The following is a 22,387-nucleotide window of genomic DNA, read 5'->3' on the forward strand; positions in this document are numbered from 1 at the left end:
CACCCGGCCCCAAAACTCTGCCCTTTCTAGTGTAAATGAGTTGCTAGGAATTCTGGTCATCAAAATTTCAGCTGGAAAGAACCTAAAGTATGATTTATCATTTGAGTTTAATGTCATGGGGGAAGCTAAATATGCTCTTTGGCCAAAAGTCTGTGGATATTCTGACAGAAATAATACCAGACTGGATAAATAGACAAATTATCAGGACAGAATTATCTAGTCAAATAATGCATTCACTGTTATGGCTTCAACCAGAATAGAATTTGCAAAGGATATTGGAGGTCATTGCCAGGCTTCACCTTCCAGCATTGCCTATTACAGGGTGTATGGTAAATTGCTTAATCTCTTTTAATCTTCATGTGAGAAATAATATCCAATTCATAAATCTGAGAATACCAATTTAGATAACACATACAAAGTGTTCTTCTACAAAGTGTTCTACACAGTGGGTACTCATAGACATCTGTCCTTTCTTTCTTCTCTTGTTAAATATTCAACACTAAACGGAACCCCTTATCAGATATCTCCAGTCTCTACTAAAGTATTTCTAGTGATGAGAAACTCATTGTCTCATGAAGCACTCCACCTTCCTTTGAAGTGCTCTAATTATTAAAAAGTTTATCTTTCTCTTTAACTGAAATCTGCCACAGAGAATATAGCTTTGCTGATGGAGAATCTTTTGGGTATTTGACAAGATTACTCTGTCTTTCCAAGTGTTTTATTTTCCAGGTTATGGATCACCAGTTCATTCAACTGTTCCTTAGATGACGTGGTTTTCAATTCCATTATCATGTAGGTTGCCTTAACTTGGATCACTTCTAAATCCGTAGGATTAATCTGACCTCTCTTTTTCTGTTTCTAGTATTAGCTTAGGGAATATTTTTTAAGGAATGCCTGCTAACTGTGTTTTATCCCATTGCACTTGATCACCAGCATAATGCTACTTCCAAATATATAACACAGAATTTATTGTTTTCATATTTAAATTTATAGAAACTATTTAAATTTAATAATTAATTATTAGTAACATATAACCCCCCCCCCCACTCCTTGGTTTCAGGGTTTGGTTTCAGGGTGGCTCAGGTGTCTTGAACACATTTGTAATGGAAACTTGATAAACTCCCATTTTGGGTTCACCCTCTTTTCTTGGGTGTGGGGCCAAAGTTTGTCACTTAGATTAACTAGTTGGCTTGCAAGCTATAATTATAATTATATTATATTAAAATCACATTTCTGTATTGCCACATCTAGTTATTGCAAAATCTAGCAATACACCTTGGATTTTTATTTCCCTCTAAGCAGACTTTCCCTGACGATTCATATTTTTTCTTCTGGGTTGTTCAACTCTTAGGTGTTGCTGTTGTCCCACTGCTGAGGGACAAAGCAAATCTTTGTTCCCGACAAAGATTGATCAGCGGGTAATTTACAATATTGTTGGTTTTGTTTTTCTGTGTCTCATTTGCTGTATTAGAATGATTAACACACATTATATTATTATTTCTAGATTTGATTAATAGAATTTTGGGTGACTCATACTCCAGCTATACCTATGTGACAGCATAATTGGATCCAAAATGAAAAATTCAATCAACATAGGCTTTTATTTTAAATTGTGCCAAATGAAAGGCTTAATTAATAATTTTCATTGGATTTTAGCTAATCCGTTTACCTGAATTTTTCAATCATGTGTTATGAATGTATAAAGCTAATGTGATATTTCTAAACATCATTTCAACCTACATATATTTGGCATGCCCACATTTTCTGCCAGATGCTACATTAAGTACTGGGGACTTATTTCTGGATGGCCACTAATACCTGGCCCAGCCTTTGAGGAGGAATAAGACACGAAAATTCATCTTCTAAAAAGGAAGTGCAGACTACCTGGGTCAAGGAACTTAGGGTTCTTAGCTGGTGTGATGATTACTTAGTCTTATGGGAAAACACTCCAGAGGACACACTCTTTGGTCCTATTCTTGCCAATCCACTCCCATTTAATACCATATACTGAAATTTTATGTACTCCTCAAGGCTCTGCTCAGATGCCTTTCTGTTGTAAAGAGTGGTCCTCATATCCCAGCCGTTTATATTACCTCCCTTTTCCAAACTTCTGTGGCAGGTCACTTTATACCTGGCGAGGCAAGGTTATTTGCATACCTGACTAGTCCGCTCCCATTTGCTTCCATAGTGACCAGTGAATATTAGTTTGATTGAGAGAAAAGTGTATTTTACTTATTTATTTTTAATTTTTGTTCCTAACTGCTAGACCACCAAAGAGAGATAGAACAGTGTTTTTTAGATAGAACACCTCGTTATTAAGGGAGAACAAGTTCTATTTTGATCTGGATTGGCAGGAGTATTACATTTTCAGACTGAATATTTTCATGCAAAGCCAGTGTTCCATCAGTCATTTTAAGAGAACTCAGTTTTGTATCTATAGTTAGGCGATGCCTACATACAAAGCACACTTTAATGACGAATTAGAGGATTCCAAGGTTGCCTTTATAAGTGAATGTCTACAGATATTTTTTTTCTTATAAATACTACATGGAAACCAAGTTACTCTATGTTTTGAAGGCAACTTCTAGTACTCTTTAGATTTATGGGAAAAAGTCCTCAGGTTAATTTCCTTAAGAAAAAGTGTCATGAATTAAAAGACTGCTTGTTGAAACTGAAGATCACTTTCTACTGAGTCACCAGATATTGAGCAATATGATTTATATCAACATACCTTGTGAAATTGTCAAGTTAAAGATTGTACATATTAGATAAGAAAATTTTATGTCCCCATAGAGTGACAGGTATCTTGAGGGTTTTCTGGAAATATTAATTGAATTCAACAAATATCTCAGTAAAATGCAAACAACTTCTTTGGATTTTTTAATCTCAAACAGCCAGCCTAATTTCTTTATTAAGATTTAAGGAGAAGGAAGTAAGTGGAATTCAATTTCATATGACGCAAGCATATTTTAAATAGAGTAACCAAAACAAATAGATTCAAATGGAATCTATGCAAACCATCCTCTTTGCTTCCTTTGTGATGGACACTCCTTAGCTGCTGTGCCTTAATAAGGTAGGGTTTCTTCGTTTAGTCTTTCCAAAGATAAGTGTTGGAAAATTTAGAGTTAATAAATCAGTGGATAAAAATTCAATGAATATTTCAAGAAAATAATAGAAGAAATATATCGCCACCATTCAATGTTTGTGCAACCAGTGTTTATTGAGTGCTTTTAATGGTACCTAGAGAGTAATACAGGTGGCCCAGCACAGTGGCTCATGCCTGTAATCCAAGAAATTTGGGAGGCTGAAGTGGACAGATCGCTTGAGCCCAGGAGAGTAATACAGGCATTATTCCAGCTTTTACTGAGTGAATACGCTAGCATTTGTACGTAACTCTGTGCAGATATATTCAACCAGTATTCATTGTCTCCTATGCAGTAGGGTATATGTGCTGTTTTATGCACTGTGCTAGATGCCAGGGCTACAGTGGAGGGCAAAACAGACATGGCCCCTGCCCTTAGAGAGAATGCAGTGGTAGAGCCAGACATTATTTCAATATTCATACAAATAAATGTATAATTGCAAATTGTGCTAAGAGCTGTGAAGGATAACTACAGTATAGTATGAGAGGGTAGAATAGGAGAACCTGACTTGGTTAATGAGGGGCATTTGAGTTAGGACCTAACTGGTGACTAGGATTGTTAACTAGGCCAAAATGGGAGAGGAGGCTCATTCTAGGTAAAGAGGGAAAGTTTGTGAGAAGCTGCCAGAGTGGGAAGGAGCATGGCATTAGAATTTACTTCACTGTAGTATTGCTGTCACTCAGTGTATGTATATCAAAACCTCATATACTGTATATCTTAAATATATACAAAAATAAAGTAAACAAGACCAGTAGAAAATGATCCCCGCAGCTCTGGTGGAGAGAGTGGAAGAGAGGTGGGTACAGATGGAAGCTGTGTGGTCAGCCAGGAGAGAGACATAATAGTGACTTGGATGAGGAGGCAAAATACCAGATATGTCCAGGATATGTATAGGTATCTGTTGAATGAATGAATAAATAAATATAGGGATTCAGGAGACTTGGAGCTTGACCTAGTTAAAAAGCTACAGTTGAAGGATTTTTAGACCAACATTGATAGAGGAATAATTTTTCTTGGATTGTTTAGTTAAAGTTCAATTTGACTGAAAGGTAAAAGTCAGTTAAAATAACGCTTTATTATTTGATGATTTTTTTTCTGACAAAATGAAACATAAATTAAATGATCCATAGTGATCCTAAATAGATTTTTAGTTCAGAGATAAATTATCATAAAGACATAAGATGTTTGGATATATGTGTATAGCAAGTGTTTTACGATACATATTCTACATGTTGGGAATGTAGTTTTATATGATTAAGTTTTCAGAGTGCCAATGCTTTGGAAAGTGCAGCTAAAAAGTCTCCCTGTGGACAAATTGGGAAATAATTGTGTAACATGCTACTTCAGCTTTGTCTCTTTGGTGTTATAATATTATATTGTCCTTTAGCTCCTCAGAAATGATCTCCTCTGTCATGCAACTGTTCCCTGTGTACCCTGGAGGTGACAGATAATCATAATAATGATGACTAAAACTTTCATCAGGTTCTCCTCCCTATTGAGACCTTCCTTTCCCTTGAGCAGTTTTTGTCTTCCCACTGGCCAGCGTTCAGTTCTATCTCCTTCAGCTCTGCAAGCTGTAAAAACACCTTCCAGAGTCACACAGCGGAACTGAGTAAAATTCTCCCAACTTCACATCACCCGAAGGACTTTTTCTTACCCCCAGCCTCTGAGTAATAACACTGAGAAAGACTTCATTGTTGTGCTTTCCTATAACACTGCTGCCGGATTCTGATTAGCCTGGATCTAATTCTGCAGTACTAATTCTTGTTCCAGGATTATCTCTGTTGGATGTTGATTATATATATTTGTATTTTTTAAATAATAAACATTTATTGTATTATTTATCAGCCTACTCAGTTGCATATTAGATAGGCTAGGGAAGTTTAACATTAAAATTATCATCCAGAATCAGCACATAAGGCTGTTTAAAATGGGTATCCAGTGAAAACACCATAAAGCACCTTGGGAGATACTTTTATCCAATGTAAAATGTAATATACAATGTAAAAACTGTATGAAACTATCATGTATTTGCCTTTAGTTCATAAAAACTGAGGTTATTTTCAATAGACTATGTAGAGACTTACATATAGTTGGTGCTAAATAGAAGCTTGTTGAAGGAATTGAAGCCATCCTCACAAGAATTAAGAATTCTCGACAGAAACGTAGTTATAATTAAGCTTTAATCAGGCTGCACTTTGACCCACTTCCTTGTAACTAAAAATCAGATGACCTTGGATACTGACCATTTGCATCCCCATTGTTCCTGTAGATAGAAATTCTAGTGTCAGAATCATGAGGCTTTTGTTTAAGAATTGCTTAAATTGATCCCGAATTACTGTGGAACTGCTAATGCCAACCAATTTAAAGACTCACACAGACAAACCAAATGAGCACAAGAGTACAGTTTCTTTCTCTCTCTGTCCGGTGACTTCACCCTGTACTCTTCCACTAATCAACAATCTCTATGCTTTGGCTCACTCCAAAACTCTTAAAAACCCTAGCCCCAGAGTCCTCGAGAAGACGGATTTGAGGTTTTCTCTTTTCTCCTCATTTGGTGGCCTTACCATTAAACCTCTGTCTCTGTTGCAACCTGGCGCCTCTGGGTATTGACTTGCTGTGAACATCCAGGCAATGAACCTATTACAGCTACAGAATGAATACAGAAATAAATGCATATGTGATGCCCCTCTCATATACCTAAATATGCCAGTGGAGAAAACCAAGCAACACGTGTTCTCGCTCTTAAGTGGAAGTTGAACAATGAGAACACATGGACACAGGGAGTGGAGCATCACACACTGGGGCCTGTCGATGGGTAGGGGGTTGGGGGAGGGATAGCATTAGGAGAAATACCTAATATAGATGATGGGTTGATGGGTGCAGCAAACCACCATGGCACGTGTATGCCTATGTTACAAATCTGCACGTTCTGCACATGTATCTCAGAACTTAAAGTATAATAATAAAAAATAAAAATTACACTTCAACTTGTCAAAAAAGTTATACTTGTTGCTCTGTTTATTTTGAAACGTGAAATTGCAGCCTTATGTGATTTCTTTAAAATCCCATGTTACTTGCAAATAAATGAAATATTTCAAAATGAGTACACTTAGCAGAGACTTAGTAGTGTATATATAACCTCAGGAGATCAATAAGTGCAAGTCAGTAACTAAAATGACCATATTCTGACCCACCAAGGTCATAGCGTCCTGTGTTTACGGTGTTTTTAAAGATTTCAAAATGCCAGGCTAATGTGATTATATGTGGTATTATTGTTGTCTTTTTGTACAAAGTGAGTCATCTCAAGTTGAGTAACTTGTTCTGAGCAAGATAATGACTCACTGAGAAAGCCTGAAATACCATCTAAATGGCTTCTATTAGAGCCCACTGCTGCCTGTGGACTGTTTTATCAGTGTGGCTTATTTAGTGGTCTGCTTCTAAATTGCGTATTTGTTCCATCATTTTGAAGAAGAGTTGCATTTCATTAAGAATATGTACATAGTGAAACAACAATGACATCTTTTAGCAACTAGAATTCACAATGAATTTAATTCTAAAGAAGAGTAGTATGCAGAATTTTTTTCCTGAAAAGCTTGATGCTCATGTTTTTACAGTCTATAAAGTTAAAATATCTATTCTGAGTTTTGCAAACAATTTATTGCATGTGTGTAAAACATTGCATTTATTTATAATTCTGCTATATTATGCTAATTTAAGAAATAAACCCTAAAATCGTGCATGACAATTCCCAAGAATGCTAAGCTTTTTTCTGAGACAGAGTCTCACTCTGTCGCCTAGGCTGGAATGCAGTGGTGCGATCTCAGCTCACTGCAAGCTCTGCCTCCCAGGTTCATGCCATTCTCCTGCCTCAGCCTCCCGAGTAGCTGGGACTACAGGCGCCTGCCACCATGCCCAGATAACTTTTCTATTTTTAATAGAGACAGGGTTTCACCGTGTTAGCCAGGATGGTCTCGATCTCCTGACCTCGTGATCTGCCCGCTTTGGCCTCCCAAAGTGCTGGGATTATAGGTGTGAGCCACTGCGCCCGGCCCCAGTTTTTCTTAATTTATTTTATATACTCTGTATTTAGTTGTAGAATCCTCCCCTTCAATTTGAGCAGCTACATTAATATTAGCATTTTAGACAGGCACCGTTGTTTGCACCTGTCATCAGGCATCTGACATTTGACTAAAATGGCAGGAGCCTGAGGTGGGAGGATCACTTGAGCCCAGGAATTTGAGGCTGCAGTGAGCTATGAGCACACCACTGCACTACAGCCTGGGTGACAGAGAGCGACCCCGTCTCTGAAGAAAGCATATCTTATAGTTTCAAAGTGCTTTATGGCTTGTTAAGCTCCTTCACAGAAATTGGCTTATTTGATGCTCACAACTTGTGATAGAGGGAAGATAAATATTATTCCCCCCTCCCCATATGTCAGGTGAGAAAAGTGTACATTTTCTTTACAAAACTGGAATAATTTAGGATTGTGCATGAAGGAAAGAAAAAGAATAAATATGTCTGGGGGAAATATGTAAACCAGTTCATTTCTTTAGCTGTGGAGAGACTTTGTTTTTTTCTTTGCATAATAATAGCAGGTAATATTTAGTGCTTACTATATGCCAAGTGTGAATTGACCCATAGAATTCTCATAATTAGGGCGTGAAGCAGGTATCCTTTTTTGCCTTGATTTTAGGGAGCAGAGAACTATGGAACAGAGAGGTAAGTAAAACCATTAGAAAGTGCCAGAGCTGGGACCCAAACTCAGGCCTTTGAACTGTGCTTTTAACCTCTGTGCTCAGTGGTGTACTGGTCTAAAACAGTTTTCTGGGAAATACATTTTAAAAGCCCAAGTTCCATTTGTGTAAATACTCCCATCATGGCCAATTTCAAGCTGCCCATGGTTTAATAGCCAGCTTGGAAAACTCCTGAATATTTACTGATCGGTGGTTAAGAGCCAGCTTGCCCTAGGACACCTCTGACGATCCTACACGGCCTCTCTGCACCTGTGGACAGTATCGTCTGAAGAAAGAATATTCAATTATTATTTTAAAATTGACTATTGAGTTAATATTTACTAACAATGAAATATATTCGTTTTAAATGTGCAGTTTGAAGAGCCTTGCTAAATGGACCCATCACCACAATCAAGATACAGAACACTTCCATCAGTCCCAAAGGTTCTCAGGTGCCCCTTCCAGGTTAACAAGTTAATTCTCACTCCTCCCACACCTTTCAGCTCAGGTGACCACTGAGCTTATTTCTGTCACTATAGATGAGATTTTATCTTTCTGAAAGTTTCATATAAATGGAATCATACAGTATGTATTCTTTTGTGTCTGGTTTTTTTAGCTCAGCACAATCTTGGATTCAGTTCTAAGATTTAAGAAACATTTACTACCCCATAAAAAATCATTTACTCAGCTATGTGAATAAGAATTTCATTTTCATTTGATATTTGAGTATATTTTTAAAGCCTGAGTAGTTATTGATTGGCTGGTTTTCTTTAAATAATTGCTAACTTTCTTTTTCACTTTATGCCTTATAGAACTGCCTCCTTACTGGTGAGCTTTTTGGAAACTAATTATTAGTTAAATAAGACAATATTAATTTACTAAGTCGATCATTGTAAAAGGTTTGCTTTTTTTCTTCTTTCTTGTTTTAAAAGATAAACCTTCTAGTATCAACACATCTCAGGTGGCTTGAACATGCAGGCTTAGCTTATTTTTATTTTATTTTATTTTATTTTATTTTATTTTTTGAGACGGAATCTTGCTCTGTTGCCCAGGCTGGAGTGCAGTGGTGCGATCTTGGCTCACTGCAACCTCTGCCTCCTGGGTTCAAGCTATTCTCCTGCCTCAGCCTCCCTAGTAGCTGGGACTACAGGCTCACGCCACCACTCCTGGCTAATTTTTGTATTTTTAGTAGAGATAGGGTTTCGCCATGTTAGCCAGGCTGGTCTCGAACTCCTGACCTCAAGTGACCCACCTGCCTTGGCCTCCCAAAGTGGTAGGATTACAGGCGTGAGCCACCGTGCCCAGCCAGTTAGTTTATTTTAAAGTTCATTTCTTGAGACTCCAGAAGATGGCACTCTTACAAAGCTTAAAGAAATAAAGCTTTGGCTTTGTTTTTCTAGGTGGTTGTTTTTCTAGGTGGTTCCTTCCTGCTGTGACCCATTTGCAAAGCCATTTGTTTGGGAGAATAACATTTATTTTTTTTTTTCTGATTATCAGAGTAATATATGCTGTTTGTTAAACATTTTAATAAAGGTATTCTTCAAACCCCTTGCGAATCCCCAAGAGATAACTACTATAACAGTTCAGTATATATACAGTATTTTCCAGACCTTCCACTAGCTTATACATGCAATATATGCATATCAAAGTAAAAATTTTAATTTGTAAAATTTTAGATTTTAGGATAATCATAAACAATGTTCTTGTCTTTTGCTATAGGATTCTTTATTCAGTTTTTTTTTCTTAGTTCTTTTCTTTAAGGACAGACCTTCCACTTCTGCAATTCATTACTTGCCGAGTCCAAAGGGACCTCTCACATCTGTGTTGAATTAGGGCTTGTGGCCTAGTGAATGAGGGCTAGACTTTCATGATAAGGATGCTGCTATGGTCTGAAACTTTTTGTCCCCCCTATATTTGTATGTTGAGACCTAATCACCAATGACCCAGTATTAGGCGGTGGGGTTTTCGAGAGTGGATTAGGTCATCAGGGTAGAGCCCTGGCAAAGGAGATTATTGTCCTTATAAATGAGGCCCCGGGGCGTTGCTTTGTCCCTTCTGCCATGTGAGGATGTATCGAGAAGCTGTGTATGATCCAGAAAGCGGGTCCTTATCAGACACTGAAGCTGCCTCCAGAACTGTGAGAAATGAGTTTCTCTCATCTTTAAGCCAACCAGTCCGAGGTGTTTTGTTCTAGCCGCCCGAAGGGACTGATAGATGCCGTGCTAGTTGCATTTCTTGTCAGTGAGAACGGGACAAAGTGAAGTTACATAATAAGAAATGTAATGCTTCCTTTGCCAGGTGAAGACTTATAGGACATTTTGGCCGAGATCGTATCAGAAAAGGACTATTATTTGGGTCTTGCTGGCTGTGCCATGAAATCCTAGCCATTGGAGCTTCAGTGGGAAATTTTGTGAAATCACGAATTTTTTTCAGATAGCTTTTTCGCCCATGATATATAACCTTGCCGGTAGCTGACTTCCCTGAGAGCATACAGTCCAGGAGACCAAGGAAGAACTGAAAGGCTTTTGTGACCTATCTTTGGAGGTCATATACTGTCACTTCTTCAATAAATCTGCTCCTCATTCATTGTGGGAGGGAACTACACAAGGGAATGAAGACCAGGAGGGAGGGATCACTGGCACCAACCTGGAGGCTGCCACAAGTCACCAATGTGTAGACGGTATTTAAAACCATGGGATTGGCCGGGTGCGGTGGCTCACGCCTGTAGTCCCAGCACTTTGGGAGGCCGAGGCAGGCAGATCATGAGGTCAAGAGATGGAGACCATCCTGGGCAACATGGCAAAACCCTGTCTCTACCAAAATTATAAAAATTAGCTGGGTGTGGTGGTGCGTGCTTGTAGCTCCAGCTACTCAGGAGGCTGAGGCAGAAGAATCACTTGAAACTGGGAGGTGGAGGTTGCAGTGAGCCAAGATCACACCATTGCACTCCAGCCTGGGCAACAGAGCGAGACTCCCTCTCAAACAAACAAACAAACAAACAAACAAACAAACCCATGGGATTAGATCAGGGAGGAGAGGCTGGGGAGGGATTAGATGAGGTTACCTGGGGAGGGGTTATAGAGAGAAGACAAGAGGATTGAGCCAACATTCAGTCACAGAGAGAAGTCTGAGAAAAAGCTGCCTATGGAGTGATGGCTCTGGGAGCTTTGTGGTAAAAAAAAATTTCCAAGAGAAGGGAATGCTGAGAAACTATGGTACTAGCTAATAAATGACCCCTGCATTTATACTTGTGCAAAATCCTTTCCCCTTTGAGTCTCACACCATTCCTATGTAGTTGTAAGGAAAACAGATGTTATTTAAAGCAGTAACTATTTGCAGACACTTTTGAGCACCAGGGAAGTAGAATCCTTTATTTATTACTTGGGTGCTGTGGACCTCATTCAGAGGCCTTGATAATCCTTTTGAGTCTGAAAGGTAAAGGTCCCCCTAGGATGTGTGCTGGAAGGTAAGGGCTAGACAAAGAGAGCTGAGCATATGATAAAGTGAGATGAGTGGAAGATCTGAAACCATTAAAACATATTTTTTTCTTTTCTTTTTCTTGAGACAGGGTCTTACTCTGTTGCCCAGGCTGGAGTGCAGTGGCACGATAACAGCTCACTGCATTCTTGACCTCGCCAGGCTCAGGTAATCCTCTCACCTCAGCCTCCCAAGTAGCTGGGACTACAGATGTGCACCCCCACACCCGATTAATTTTTTTTTGTTTTTTGTAGAGACAGAGTTTTGCCATGTTGTCCAGGCTGGTCTTGAATTCCTGGGCTCAAGCAATCTGCCCATGTCGGCCTCCCAAAGTGTTGGGATTACAGACGTGAGCCCTTGCATCTGGCCATATAAATAATATTAAAAGGAAAAGCTGCATACTGAAGCAAATCAGCTTAAGTTGGCTGACTAGCCATTGGCTTTTGGACTCAGTTCTGGAATTCCTCTTGTCTAGCACAACTCCTCCCTCTCCCTTCTGCTCCTTTGACACTCCTTATTCACCACGTCTCCTTGTTTCTTCATCCCACTTTGGTTTCATACAGTAAATAATAATAAGACACAAATATTGAGTACTTTCTAGGTGCCAATAGTTTCCAGGTTCCTAGTGCTTTAGGTACACGACCTCATTTCATCTTCACAAAACCCATGCCATGAAGCAGGTGCAGGCATCGCTATCATTTCCACTTTAAGAAACTGAGGAACACAGAGGTTAAGTTACTTGTTATTAAGTAGCAGAGCCAGAAATTGAACCCAGTGTGATGTTAGAGGCCAGGCTCTGAATCATTGAATTTTGCCCATTTTCCTTTTAGGGTTTTGAATTTGGAAACCCATGTTGAACCACCATCTACTCAGGCTGAGACGTTGGCTGCCTTTTTCCCTAATGCAGAACATGATTTCTGTTATTGACTTGTGGGTCTGACCTGCCCCAGTGGAGACCCCACCCTGGGCCTCACTGCTGCCAGCTAGGAAAAAGGAGAGCAGAACAATGTTTCTTCACACCCTCTGTCTTTTCACACGTATTTGCCCTGTTCCCTTTCTCCCTCGTCTGCCTGGATGATTTCTTTATGTAGCATTTCATTGCCCCTCCTGGAAAATTGTTCACTTCTCCTTCCATGTGTCCTTCACAGTTCTTTTCTTTTCTTTTTTTTGAGACAGAGTCTCACTCTATTGCCACGCTGGAGTGCAGTGGTGCAATCTCGGCTCACTACAACCTCCGCCTCCCGGGTTCAAGTGATTCGCCTGCCTCAGCCTCCTGAGTAGCTGGGATTACAGCCACCTGCCACTGCTAATTTTTGTATTTTTAGTTGAGATGGGGTTTCACCATGTTGGCCAGGATGGTCTTGATCTTTTGAGCTCGTGATCCGCCTGCCTCAGCCTCCCAAAGTGCTGGGACTACAGGTGTAAGCCATGGTGCCCAGCCCTTTGAACTTCTATTAAACAGATCTCACTGTATCACCATTCTTGGTAGGTGTTTATCTCTGCCCTCAACCGTGAGCTCCTCAAGGCAAGGACCATATCATATTCATCACTGAGCCTCCAATCTGGCACACTGTAGGGGCTCAGCGTTTCTTGACTGCATGAACAATGGTGCCAGAAAATGAACAGGACAACTCTCAACTGCTGTAGTAGACAATATAATTTTGCTAAAACCTTGATGTGCTTACATAAAAAGGCCAGAACTTCTAAAAGAATCTTCTTTTAACTTAATCCTCAAACCCTGACATCTTCATCCCAGTTTTTATCTACATTGTCATTATTATTATTATTAATGTTTTGTAGAGATGGGGGGTTCTCTCTCTGTTGTCCAGGCTGGTCTTGAACTCCTGGCCTCAAGCAATCATCTTGCCTCTCAGCCTCCCGAAGTGCTGGGATTATAGGTGTGAGTCATTACTCCCAGCCTCTATTTTATTAGTAGTATTTCAAAAACTTCTCTCTATGCTCTTGACATTCTTGTTGGAATCAAGAAGGCATACATTTCACATTATTACCATTCATCTTTTATTACAATTAACTCTATTAAAACAATACTACTTGATTAAAGTTCTATGATTAAAAAATATTCCAGGTTACCAGAAGAAAGTTCATTAAAAGACTACTCCAGATCCAGAAAGATATAAGGTAATTTTGATTTGTTACAAAGACCAACATGACCAAAATGACTTGTGACTGAATATTGTTTCAGAAGGGCAAAAAGGATTCAATGTAAATAGGGAATCCAAAGAAAATGGAACAGACAAAAATAGAGATTGAAGTAATACAGCATGTTACGCTGAAAGGAATAATTTCTATTTGTAAATTTCTTGTTCCTAAGGAACCAATCATGGGGCAGATCTTGTGAAATTTTACATTAGTTCTTCAATTTCCTGAACTTGAGATGAGACCACCTCACCATTCACCATCTCCTGCACAACTGTCTTGATTTTTCGGGTTTTGGTTGGGTCTAAAGATAAAAATGGAATAAGGGGGCGAAAGTTAGTGTTTCAAATATTAATCCAACACTGGTTGTTTAATGTAGGCTTCTAAATTAAGCATTGGTTGATATAATTCATCTAATTAAACTTTCAAAAGTAAATTTTACTTCTCAAAAATATGTTTTATCCAATGAAAATTAAATGTATTCAGTGTTGCCTTGTACATATATGAGAACTTTTTTTAAGAAAACATTTCAAAGGTGATTATGGTGATCATAATACCTTGCAGCAGAGTAGGTTTTTTCCCTCCTGGGATTGCCAATTTTTAAAATTTTTTAATTTTAATTTTAATTTATTAAAGACAGGGCCTGGTGGTTGCCCAGGTTGGAATGCAGTGGCATGATCATAGCTCACTATAACCTCTATCCTGGGCTCAAGCGGTCCTCCTGCCTCAGCCTCCAGAGTAGCCAAGATCACAGGTATACACCACCACACCCAGCTATTTTTTTTCTTAAGTTTTTTGTAGAGATGGGGTCTCGCTATTTGCCCAGGTGGGTCACGAACTCCTGGCCTCAAGCGATCCTCCCACCTCAGGTTCCCGAAGCTATGAGGTTACAGGCATGAGCCACCATGCCCAGGCCCCCGAAAGTTTTAATACGGTATAGATTACTCATTTTGTGCAGGAATGCATAAATGTTTTTCCTTGGCTCAGAATATAAATATACTTTAAATTAAAATTAATAATAATGCAGTATTCAGTGAGATCTTACAGGTTTTGCAGTAATAAATGTGATTCTGACTTATTCTAAGTGATTCTAGGGTTTCTGCATACCTTTAGAGGAATCAGTTGACTGTGCTTGTGATTTGGAGTCTGTCACAAATAAACTTTCCTCCAAACCGTCACTGTAAGAAAACAAAGGAGATGACCTCAAAAAGCGAAGCAACCTGGCTTCTAATAGATCTGGTCTCAGAAATTAGATTTCCCAATTTGTAGGCCTGAGCTCTTCCAACTAGTGCAGACTCTGATCACTTTTGGAAAGCTTGTTAGAGTAGGTGGTTCAGGTGGCTACTATGTGTCCTTCTTATCATCAGGTCTTTGATATCAGAAATTGAGTGAGTGACTTTTATAGTACAGGGAGTACTCATTTAGAAACTGTTTCTGACCGTGGTGTCTTTGTTCATTGCAGCATTTTATGAATTATCAAGTAAGATAATGGGTGAAAACACTTTGCAAAGTGTAGAGCATTTCGTAAATACCAGGCATATCTTTACTAGACTTGTGTTTGTTTGTTTGTTTGCTTTTCTGTCAACTGAAATCCCATTCCTTCTATTTCTGCTGTCCACTCTTGGTCAGCCCCTGAAGGTGTTTGCAGCCTCCGTTGTCTGCTCACCCTTGGGCCTCCCCGTCCAGCAGGCGGCGGTAGGTCTCAATCTCTAACTCCAGGCGGGCCTTGACATTCAGCAGCCGCTGGTGGTCCACATTCTGGCGCTCTGCGTCGGCGCGCACCTGGAGCAGCTGTGCCTCCAGGTTGCTGATGAGCTGCTGCACCTGGGACAGCTGCGCGCAGTAGTCGCCCTCGGCTTCGGCCAACGAGTCTTCCAGGGATTTCTTCTGCACGTGGGAGGGAAATGGTATAGAAATAATGATGGAGGGGACCGAAAAGAGGAGGGTAGCCAACGGCTAATGTAATTTGGATGCAGCATTTTCTTTGGAAGTCCAAAGGATGCTGCGTCTGTTTGCGCACGAGCCTACCATGGCGAGCTGGGACTGTAGCTCGATCTCCAGGTTCTGAAAGGCGCGACGCAGGTCGGTGACCTCGCTCTTGCTGGACTGAAGCTGCTCGGTGTTGGTGCTAATCTCCTTCCGGAGCTCCCCGCTCTGCAACAGCAAAGACAGCCAGGGGACTCGAGCGCTGAGCTCGCTCGCAGGCCTTTCTGCGAATGTATCAAAGGCCTTTGTTGTTTCTGTTACCTTTTCAATGAACCAGGCTTCAGCGTCCTTCCGATTCTGCTCAGCGATGGTTTCATACTGCGCCCGCATATCGTTGAGGAGCCTGGTGAGGTCCACTCCGGGGGCAGCGTCCATTTCTACGCTGACCTCGCCTGGGCCGCCCACCCGGAAGCTTTGGAGCTCCTGGGGACAGCATGTGAGAGAGAGGGGCACAGGGGTCCATTGTGACTTTCGTGGGCCCTGGATACTTTTGTCCTCCTGGGCCCCTTCCTACACACACACACACACACACACACACACACACACACACACTTTTAAAAATTCTATCTTATGACTGTTGGCATAAATACAAATATATTAATGTAATATATTAAAACTCTTTTAACCTAAAAATTCATATTTTTCTTCTGATTTTACAAGAACTTAAGACGTATTCATGGGTCCCTGAAATTACCACAGACCCTGGGAGCAGTGCCTGCTGTGCCTAATGGGTAAGTTGGCTTTACTTCTTGAGGGACCACGGCCTTTACATGAAAGGAGGCCTGGTGTACACTCACTGGGGTTTTCACCTGCAGCTGCCAAACCGAGGGCTGCAGACAGTACCTGGGCTTGCACGCTGTTTGTGCCACAATCATTGAAAATCCAGTAGAAACTTCCTATTGCCAGCGTCGCTTCCCTACCTAGCCTCCAATATGCATGGTGACACATCAGAGTTTTCTGGTGTGCATTATGCTAAGTATAACCAGTTTCTCTGACATATAAAACATTATATATTATTGGTAGACTTTTGTTTTAACTTTTAAAATACTCAGTTTTTTTTTAATCACTGAATTAGGACAGTCAGCATTCCTATTGTCATTGCCTTATAATGAAAATGACAAAATCAGAAAGTGCCTCTAATTTGTTAGGCCTTAACAGGAACCACCATCACCACCACCACCACACACACATCACACAGAAATTTAAAACAAATGGCCATTTTAACAGGGAGACAATGTATTCTCCATACTTGTCCTGACTCCAGATTTCTAAATTTGAAATTGTAATTTTTGGGTCTGGGAGGAAAAAACAAAAAGTAGCTGAGTGAGGTTGCCCTGTCTAACTCACATCCTCGTGGTTCTTCTTCATGTAGGCCAGCTCCTCATTCAGGCTCTCAATCTGCATCTCCAGGTCGGTCCTGGTCAGAGTCAGCTCGTCCAGCACCCGGCGCAGGCCATTGATGTCGGCCTCTACGCCTTGGCGCAGGGCCAGTTCATTCTCATACCTGAAAACCAAGTGCAAAGCAGTTGAGGGAATCAACACAACCATTTGAACAAGGCCACTGATCTTCAGGGCTATTTCTTGCTTAAATCTGTGCACCTACTTAATAATGGCAGCATTGCAGTGTATGATGCAATTTTTGCTTTTGTGTTTTTCCTTTCCTTTTTTTCCCACCATTGTTTACCGTTCAGTTGAGGAGGAGAAGAAATGTGAATAAATTATAAGGCAATACTTTCCTACCAGCAATGAATCCCAATACCGCAGCATCCCAGGGAATAACTTTCCCTTTGGCTGGCTGCCGTGGCTATAAATAGCAGCAGCCCCTCTCTAAGTGGAATTTCTAAAAGCAGTTGAAAATAAGTTACTCTTTTTGCTTAACATTCTTCATGATTTAACTTAGAACACTGATACTTCTTTAGTGGCTTTTACTAAGATTTTACAGGTTCAGGACCATGGCCATTGCAACTTTCTGTGTGGAAATTTTGTGAAGCAAAAAGGAAATTAGTATTTCTTACCTATATCTGGGAGAGTTGAGCATGGAAAAGGAGGAAGGAATATAAAAATTAGTACATGGTTAATCTTTCCATTGTATGTGTCATCAGGAAGACAATGGTTGATACATTGAAAATTGAGGTTTAGAGGCAGGTGGATCATGAGGTCAGGAGTTCGAGACCAGCCTGGCCAAGATAGTGAAACCCCGTCTCTACTAAAAATACAATAATTAGCTGGGCTCGGTGGCAGGCGCCTGTAATCCCAGCTACTCGGGAGGCTGAGGCAGGAGAATCACTTGAAACTGGGAGGCAGGGGGTTGCAGTGAGCCGAGATCGCGTCACTGCACTCCAGCCTGGGTGACAGAGCGAGACTCTTCTCAAAACAAAACAAAACAAACAAACAAACAAACAAAAAACCAAAAAAAGACAATTGAGGTTTAGGACACTGGTAGAATTATGGTGTCAGTCACATCATAAGTTGAGTCAATAGCACACTACAAATATCGTGATCCATAGCCCTGGGTTTAAGTAACTTATAATTTAAGGACATTTAATCTGAATTGCATTAGATTCTAATTACTTTCTAGAACACCCTATGTGAATTTACCAAAACAGTAAATATATGGAGTATGTGAACTTCAGAAGATTTTATATCAATGAAGGCAGGACAGTAGGGCAGAAGACATGGTGGGACACGTCCACGATCTTCAGTTTATTCCACTCACTTCATCCTGAAGTCCTCGGCAGCCAGTCTCGCGTTGTCAATCTGCAAGAGGAGCTGGGCATTTCCAATGTTGGCTGAAATGATCTGGCAAAAGAGAGGGACACATACAAGATTGAAGCCCTAAAAACTAGTATTATACAAATATATTTTTGACACAAAGGTAAAAATGGTGATGTTAAATGCTGTTTTATTTAGAGTTTAAGACCGTTTCATTTTTCTAAGACAATATCTGTATAAAATAATACTGAGAAGTAAAGAAATGCAGATTTCCTACAGAAAGATAATGGAAATACAATCATTTCTTGGTAAATGATAAAGTGGAATGAAACAACCTGGGATGAGAAAATTGCTGCAAGTACGGCCAAATTGGAAAATATCAAAGTTGTAGGTGATTATCACCGTAAAACATTGTAATGGTAAAAAGGAAAAAAAAAATTCCCAAAGCCCCTCCAAAAGAGATCATCTTACCTTATTCCTGAGGTCTTCAATCAGTGGATAATATTTGCTGTAATCGCTCTGTGAAGCATCTCCAGTCCCAGTTCCTCGTGTTTCATACCATTCTCGAATTTTGTTTTCTAGCTCAGTATTAGCCTCTTCTAGAGCTCGCACCTTATCCAGGTAGGAAGCTAATCTATCATTAAGATTTTGCATAGTTTCTTTCTCTGATCCAGAAAGAAGGCCTCCATCATTTCCCGAGAGAATACCTAGAGAGCCACCTCCTGGGCTGCCCCCAAATCCCATCCCCAGCCCTCCAAAGCCACCTCCACCCAGGGCTCTCCCATAACCAGCACCCAGTCCTCCTGCCATGGAACTTCCGGAGCCACCCCCAAAGCCAGAACTAGAACCAAACATGGAAGCAGCAGAAAAGCCTCCACCACAGCTGGCTCCAAAGCCAAAGGCACTTCCCCCATAACCACTTCCAGCACTGGAAGCAGACATGCCCCTGGGTCTGCCTGCTATCACACTCTGCGAGGAGAGCCGCCGGGACAGTCCGGGGGTGCGCACTGAGAGTGACATGGTGTTGTTGGAGAGATCCATAGCCTGGGGAAGGTGGCCACAGTTGGAGAGGAAGTTGTGCCAGCGAGCCAGAAAGCTAAACTTTTATAGGCTGTGAGATGGGTGTCACAGTTGAAAAGTTCACTTTCCCCACTCAAAATTGGATCCTCCCCCCAGGTTTTTGGCCAGCTCAACAAGTGAATGATTTATGTATAATGAAAATTCATTGATACAGAAATAATTGAATAATCATTTCCATTAAATATTTGTTATATGAAAAAGAAAGTTGGGTGGAGTAGAGTCTGTTGTCATAAGGAATTTTTCTTCTCCAAATTAGTCTGTTGCCTGTATTCCCAGCACTGCCTAGCGTCTTGTTCACAGTAGGAAGATAATGAGCGATTGCTGAATGGATACGTTAAATACTTCTTCCTAAACCTTATGCTTTTTTAAGTTCTTCCCTGATCTTTTCTGTTTGTTTCCTTTGGAAAATCCAATGTAAACCATTTGTTTCCTTTGGAAAAACCAATCCACTGTAAAATCCAGTCATGATCAAGCATACCTTTTAGTGGAATACAGCTTCGGAAGCAGCTGTGAAATGCACTGGTGAAAGGTGGAGAATAAATATATTTTCCAGATGGATACGAGAATTTGCATTTTCAAGGATTTTAAAACCTTGGCATTAGGATGTTGCATGTTTCTTTTCCCTCTTATTCTTCAACTTGGAAAAGTACTATTTTTGAGTAGAGTTGTTTATAGTAGAGTTTATTATAGTTGTTTCAGCAGTTTTACCTTGTCTGATTGCTCACTGCTCTACACTCAGCACTTACTATATTTATTCCTTCAACAGATATTGCCTGTAATGGTTGCTCAATAAATGTGTTGACTAGTTGAATGGATTGTGTAAACACTTCAGGTTTTATTGCCATTATCAATAAGGAGAAAGTGGAAACACAGTTTAAATTAAGAAATGATTAAAACCCCAAGTTTAAGAGGCTAGTGAACCATTTCAGTTGACTGCTATGATGAAAAAGGATAAATTTTACAATATAGAATAAATTAAATGTTATATTTTAAACTTTGTTGTGAAAACTTTGCAAAGCATGCTTCAAGGAATTGTATCCAGTATCTTTAATTTTTAAGACATAAAGTTCTTATACTTTCTTGTTTGATACATTATTTATCTTTGAAATTGATATGGCTTATATATTGAACATGAGAACTAACGCTCTTACAGGAAATGCATTAACTTGAAAGAAGCCTGCTTTCAGAGAGAGTTGTAGATACCTGGGAACCAAGTAGTATAATTCCAGAGTGGTGGAATTCCCTTAGGAATTTAAATTGTGAGCATTTTGATTGGATAAGAAGGAATAAGGATTTTTCTTTTACATGTTTTCTTTGAGATGATGGCCCAAGTCTCTACATGTCTCATTGCCAAATAATTCTATATTTTTTTAAAAAAATATGGCTCTCTATGTATTTATTGTGGGAAATTTAGAAGATGCAGAAAACATAAAGAAGATGTATGTATATATGAGTATTTTATATACATTTTTGAACATAATTGATTCAATATAAGATTTTATAATCTGCTTTTCTCTTAAGATTATATAATTATCTATCACTTGAACTTTAATAATTGGGTACAGAACATGGATTGCGGATTCTTCGAAATTCTTTGTTGGATTCAGATTTCTAAATTCAGTTTGCTCTGTATTTGGTGATAGGAAATAAAATTTCTGGGTGTAAATAACAGTTTTTTTGCAAAGATGTTTATACTGAATTTTATTAGTAAGGTATACACTGACTGTGTGTGCTATAGACATATACGTATTTTGACTAGAATGGATTTATTGAAATAAAATACATTAAAATCATTGTAACGATAAAGTTCCTACCTCGTGGGAAACAGGGCCCTCATTTCTCCATCAGGGACCTCTGTTTGCTTATAGATGGCCACTAAAACTCCTTTTCAATTTGGTATATTTGGATTCTGCATTTTATTTTATTCTAAGGAAAAGTTTTAAAAATATCACGAGTATTCTAGATTTCTAAAATAAAATTGAATTCTTATTTGATTTAATAATACATACCTTTCATAAAAAGGAAGATTTTTATTTTTATTTATTTACCATTACTGGATTTTTTAAAAAAAATTTCAACTTTTATTTTAGATTCGGGAGGTACATGTGCAGGTTTGTTACGTGTATATACTTCATGATGCTGAGGTTTTGGTACAACTCATCTCATCACCCAGGCAGTAAGCATAGTACCCAATAGTTGTTTAACTTTTGCTCCCCACAGTAATTCCCAGTGTCTATTGTTGGCATTCTATATGTCCATGACTGCCCAATGTTTAACCCCCAAAAAGGAGGCTTTTAGAAGGCTTTCCATACATTTTAAAGTGGAGATTGAATCTATCTGGTAAAGATTAATTTCTCAGCAAAATTATTGGATACCTGTGAGATCATTGAGATGTTACTTACTTAATACAAACAATTAACCATAAAAATTAGCAAATATTTGGCTATTGTTTAAGGTTTTTCCATAAGCATATGCAGTACTTTTTGTTTCTCTTACTAAAACAATAACCTGATTTTTTTGGACATTTCAATAGCAGAGATAATATGTGAAGTAAGCCTGTAACTGTTACACAACTTGAATTATGTCAAAATGATGTGGTCTTTTTGAAAATTAAATCAAGTATTTCAACCAAGCCGACATGAAAGTATTCAAGTACTGGGTCTGCTGTTATCTCCATCTTCAATGTCTAGTCCATTTGCCCAGTGTCTTGGACAAAGTCAGCATTCAATATATGCTTATTGATTTCTCTCTTGATAAATCAAGCTGCTGGGCCATTAATGTGTGTTATGCATGAGGAAATTTTTCCAAAATTAAAAAAGTGTATCAATAATTTAAGTATAATAATTTAAGTATTCGTGGATTCACAATGTAGACACATTCAGATGTTACTGGCATTCCAGTGTACACGTGCATGCACACACACACCCAGAAACATGCACTCAGATGTCTTTGCTTGGTGCCAGTGTGCAGGTGCTCCCTGCAGAGGGATCTTCTGCAGCCCCTGCTGCTCCACCTTCCCTGGGAGCCCTTTCTCCTGAGAATGCTTCTTTCTCTGGCCTTTATCTCCAATATTGGAGTTAGTCTCACAATGGTTAG

The 22,387-nt window shown here is 39.5% G+C and overlaps 2 protein-coding genes across 2 annotated transcripts in view; one reads left to right on the top strand and one right to left on the bottom strand.

Annotated features, from left to right (window-relative positions):
* The window catches only part of LOC116475356 (keratin-associated protein 4-11-like), a 307,240-nt gene that overhangs the window by 104,958 nt on the left and 179,895 nt on the right, over positions 1–22,387 (top strand).
* On the bottom strand, positions 13,362–19,289 carry KRT12 (keratin 12). Its single transcript, XM_032163562.2, has 8 exons — positions 18,683–19,289; positions 18,216–18,298; positions 16,847–17,003; positions 15,761–15,922; positions 15,542–15,667; positions 15,180–15,400; positions 14,621–14,691; positions 13,362–13,817 (listed from the first exon to the last, which is right to left on the bottom strand). Exons 1-8 carry the CDS (start codon positions 19,250–19,252, stop codon positions 13,720–13,722), a joined length of 1,488 nt encoding a protein of 495 aa, XP_032019453.1. The 5' UTR covers positions 19,253–19,289; the 3' UTR covers positions 13,362–13,719.

This window comes from Hylobates moloch, unplaced genomic scaffold, assembly GCF_009828535.3.
Source record: "Hylobates moloch isolate HMO894 unplaced genomic scaffold, HMol_V3 SCAFFOLD_10, whole genome shotgun sequence".
Taxonomy (NCBI): domain Eukaryota; kingdom Metazoa; phylum Chordata; class Mammalia; order Primates; family Hylobatidae; genus Hylobates; species Hylobates moloch.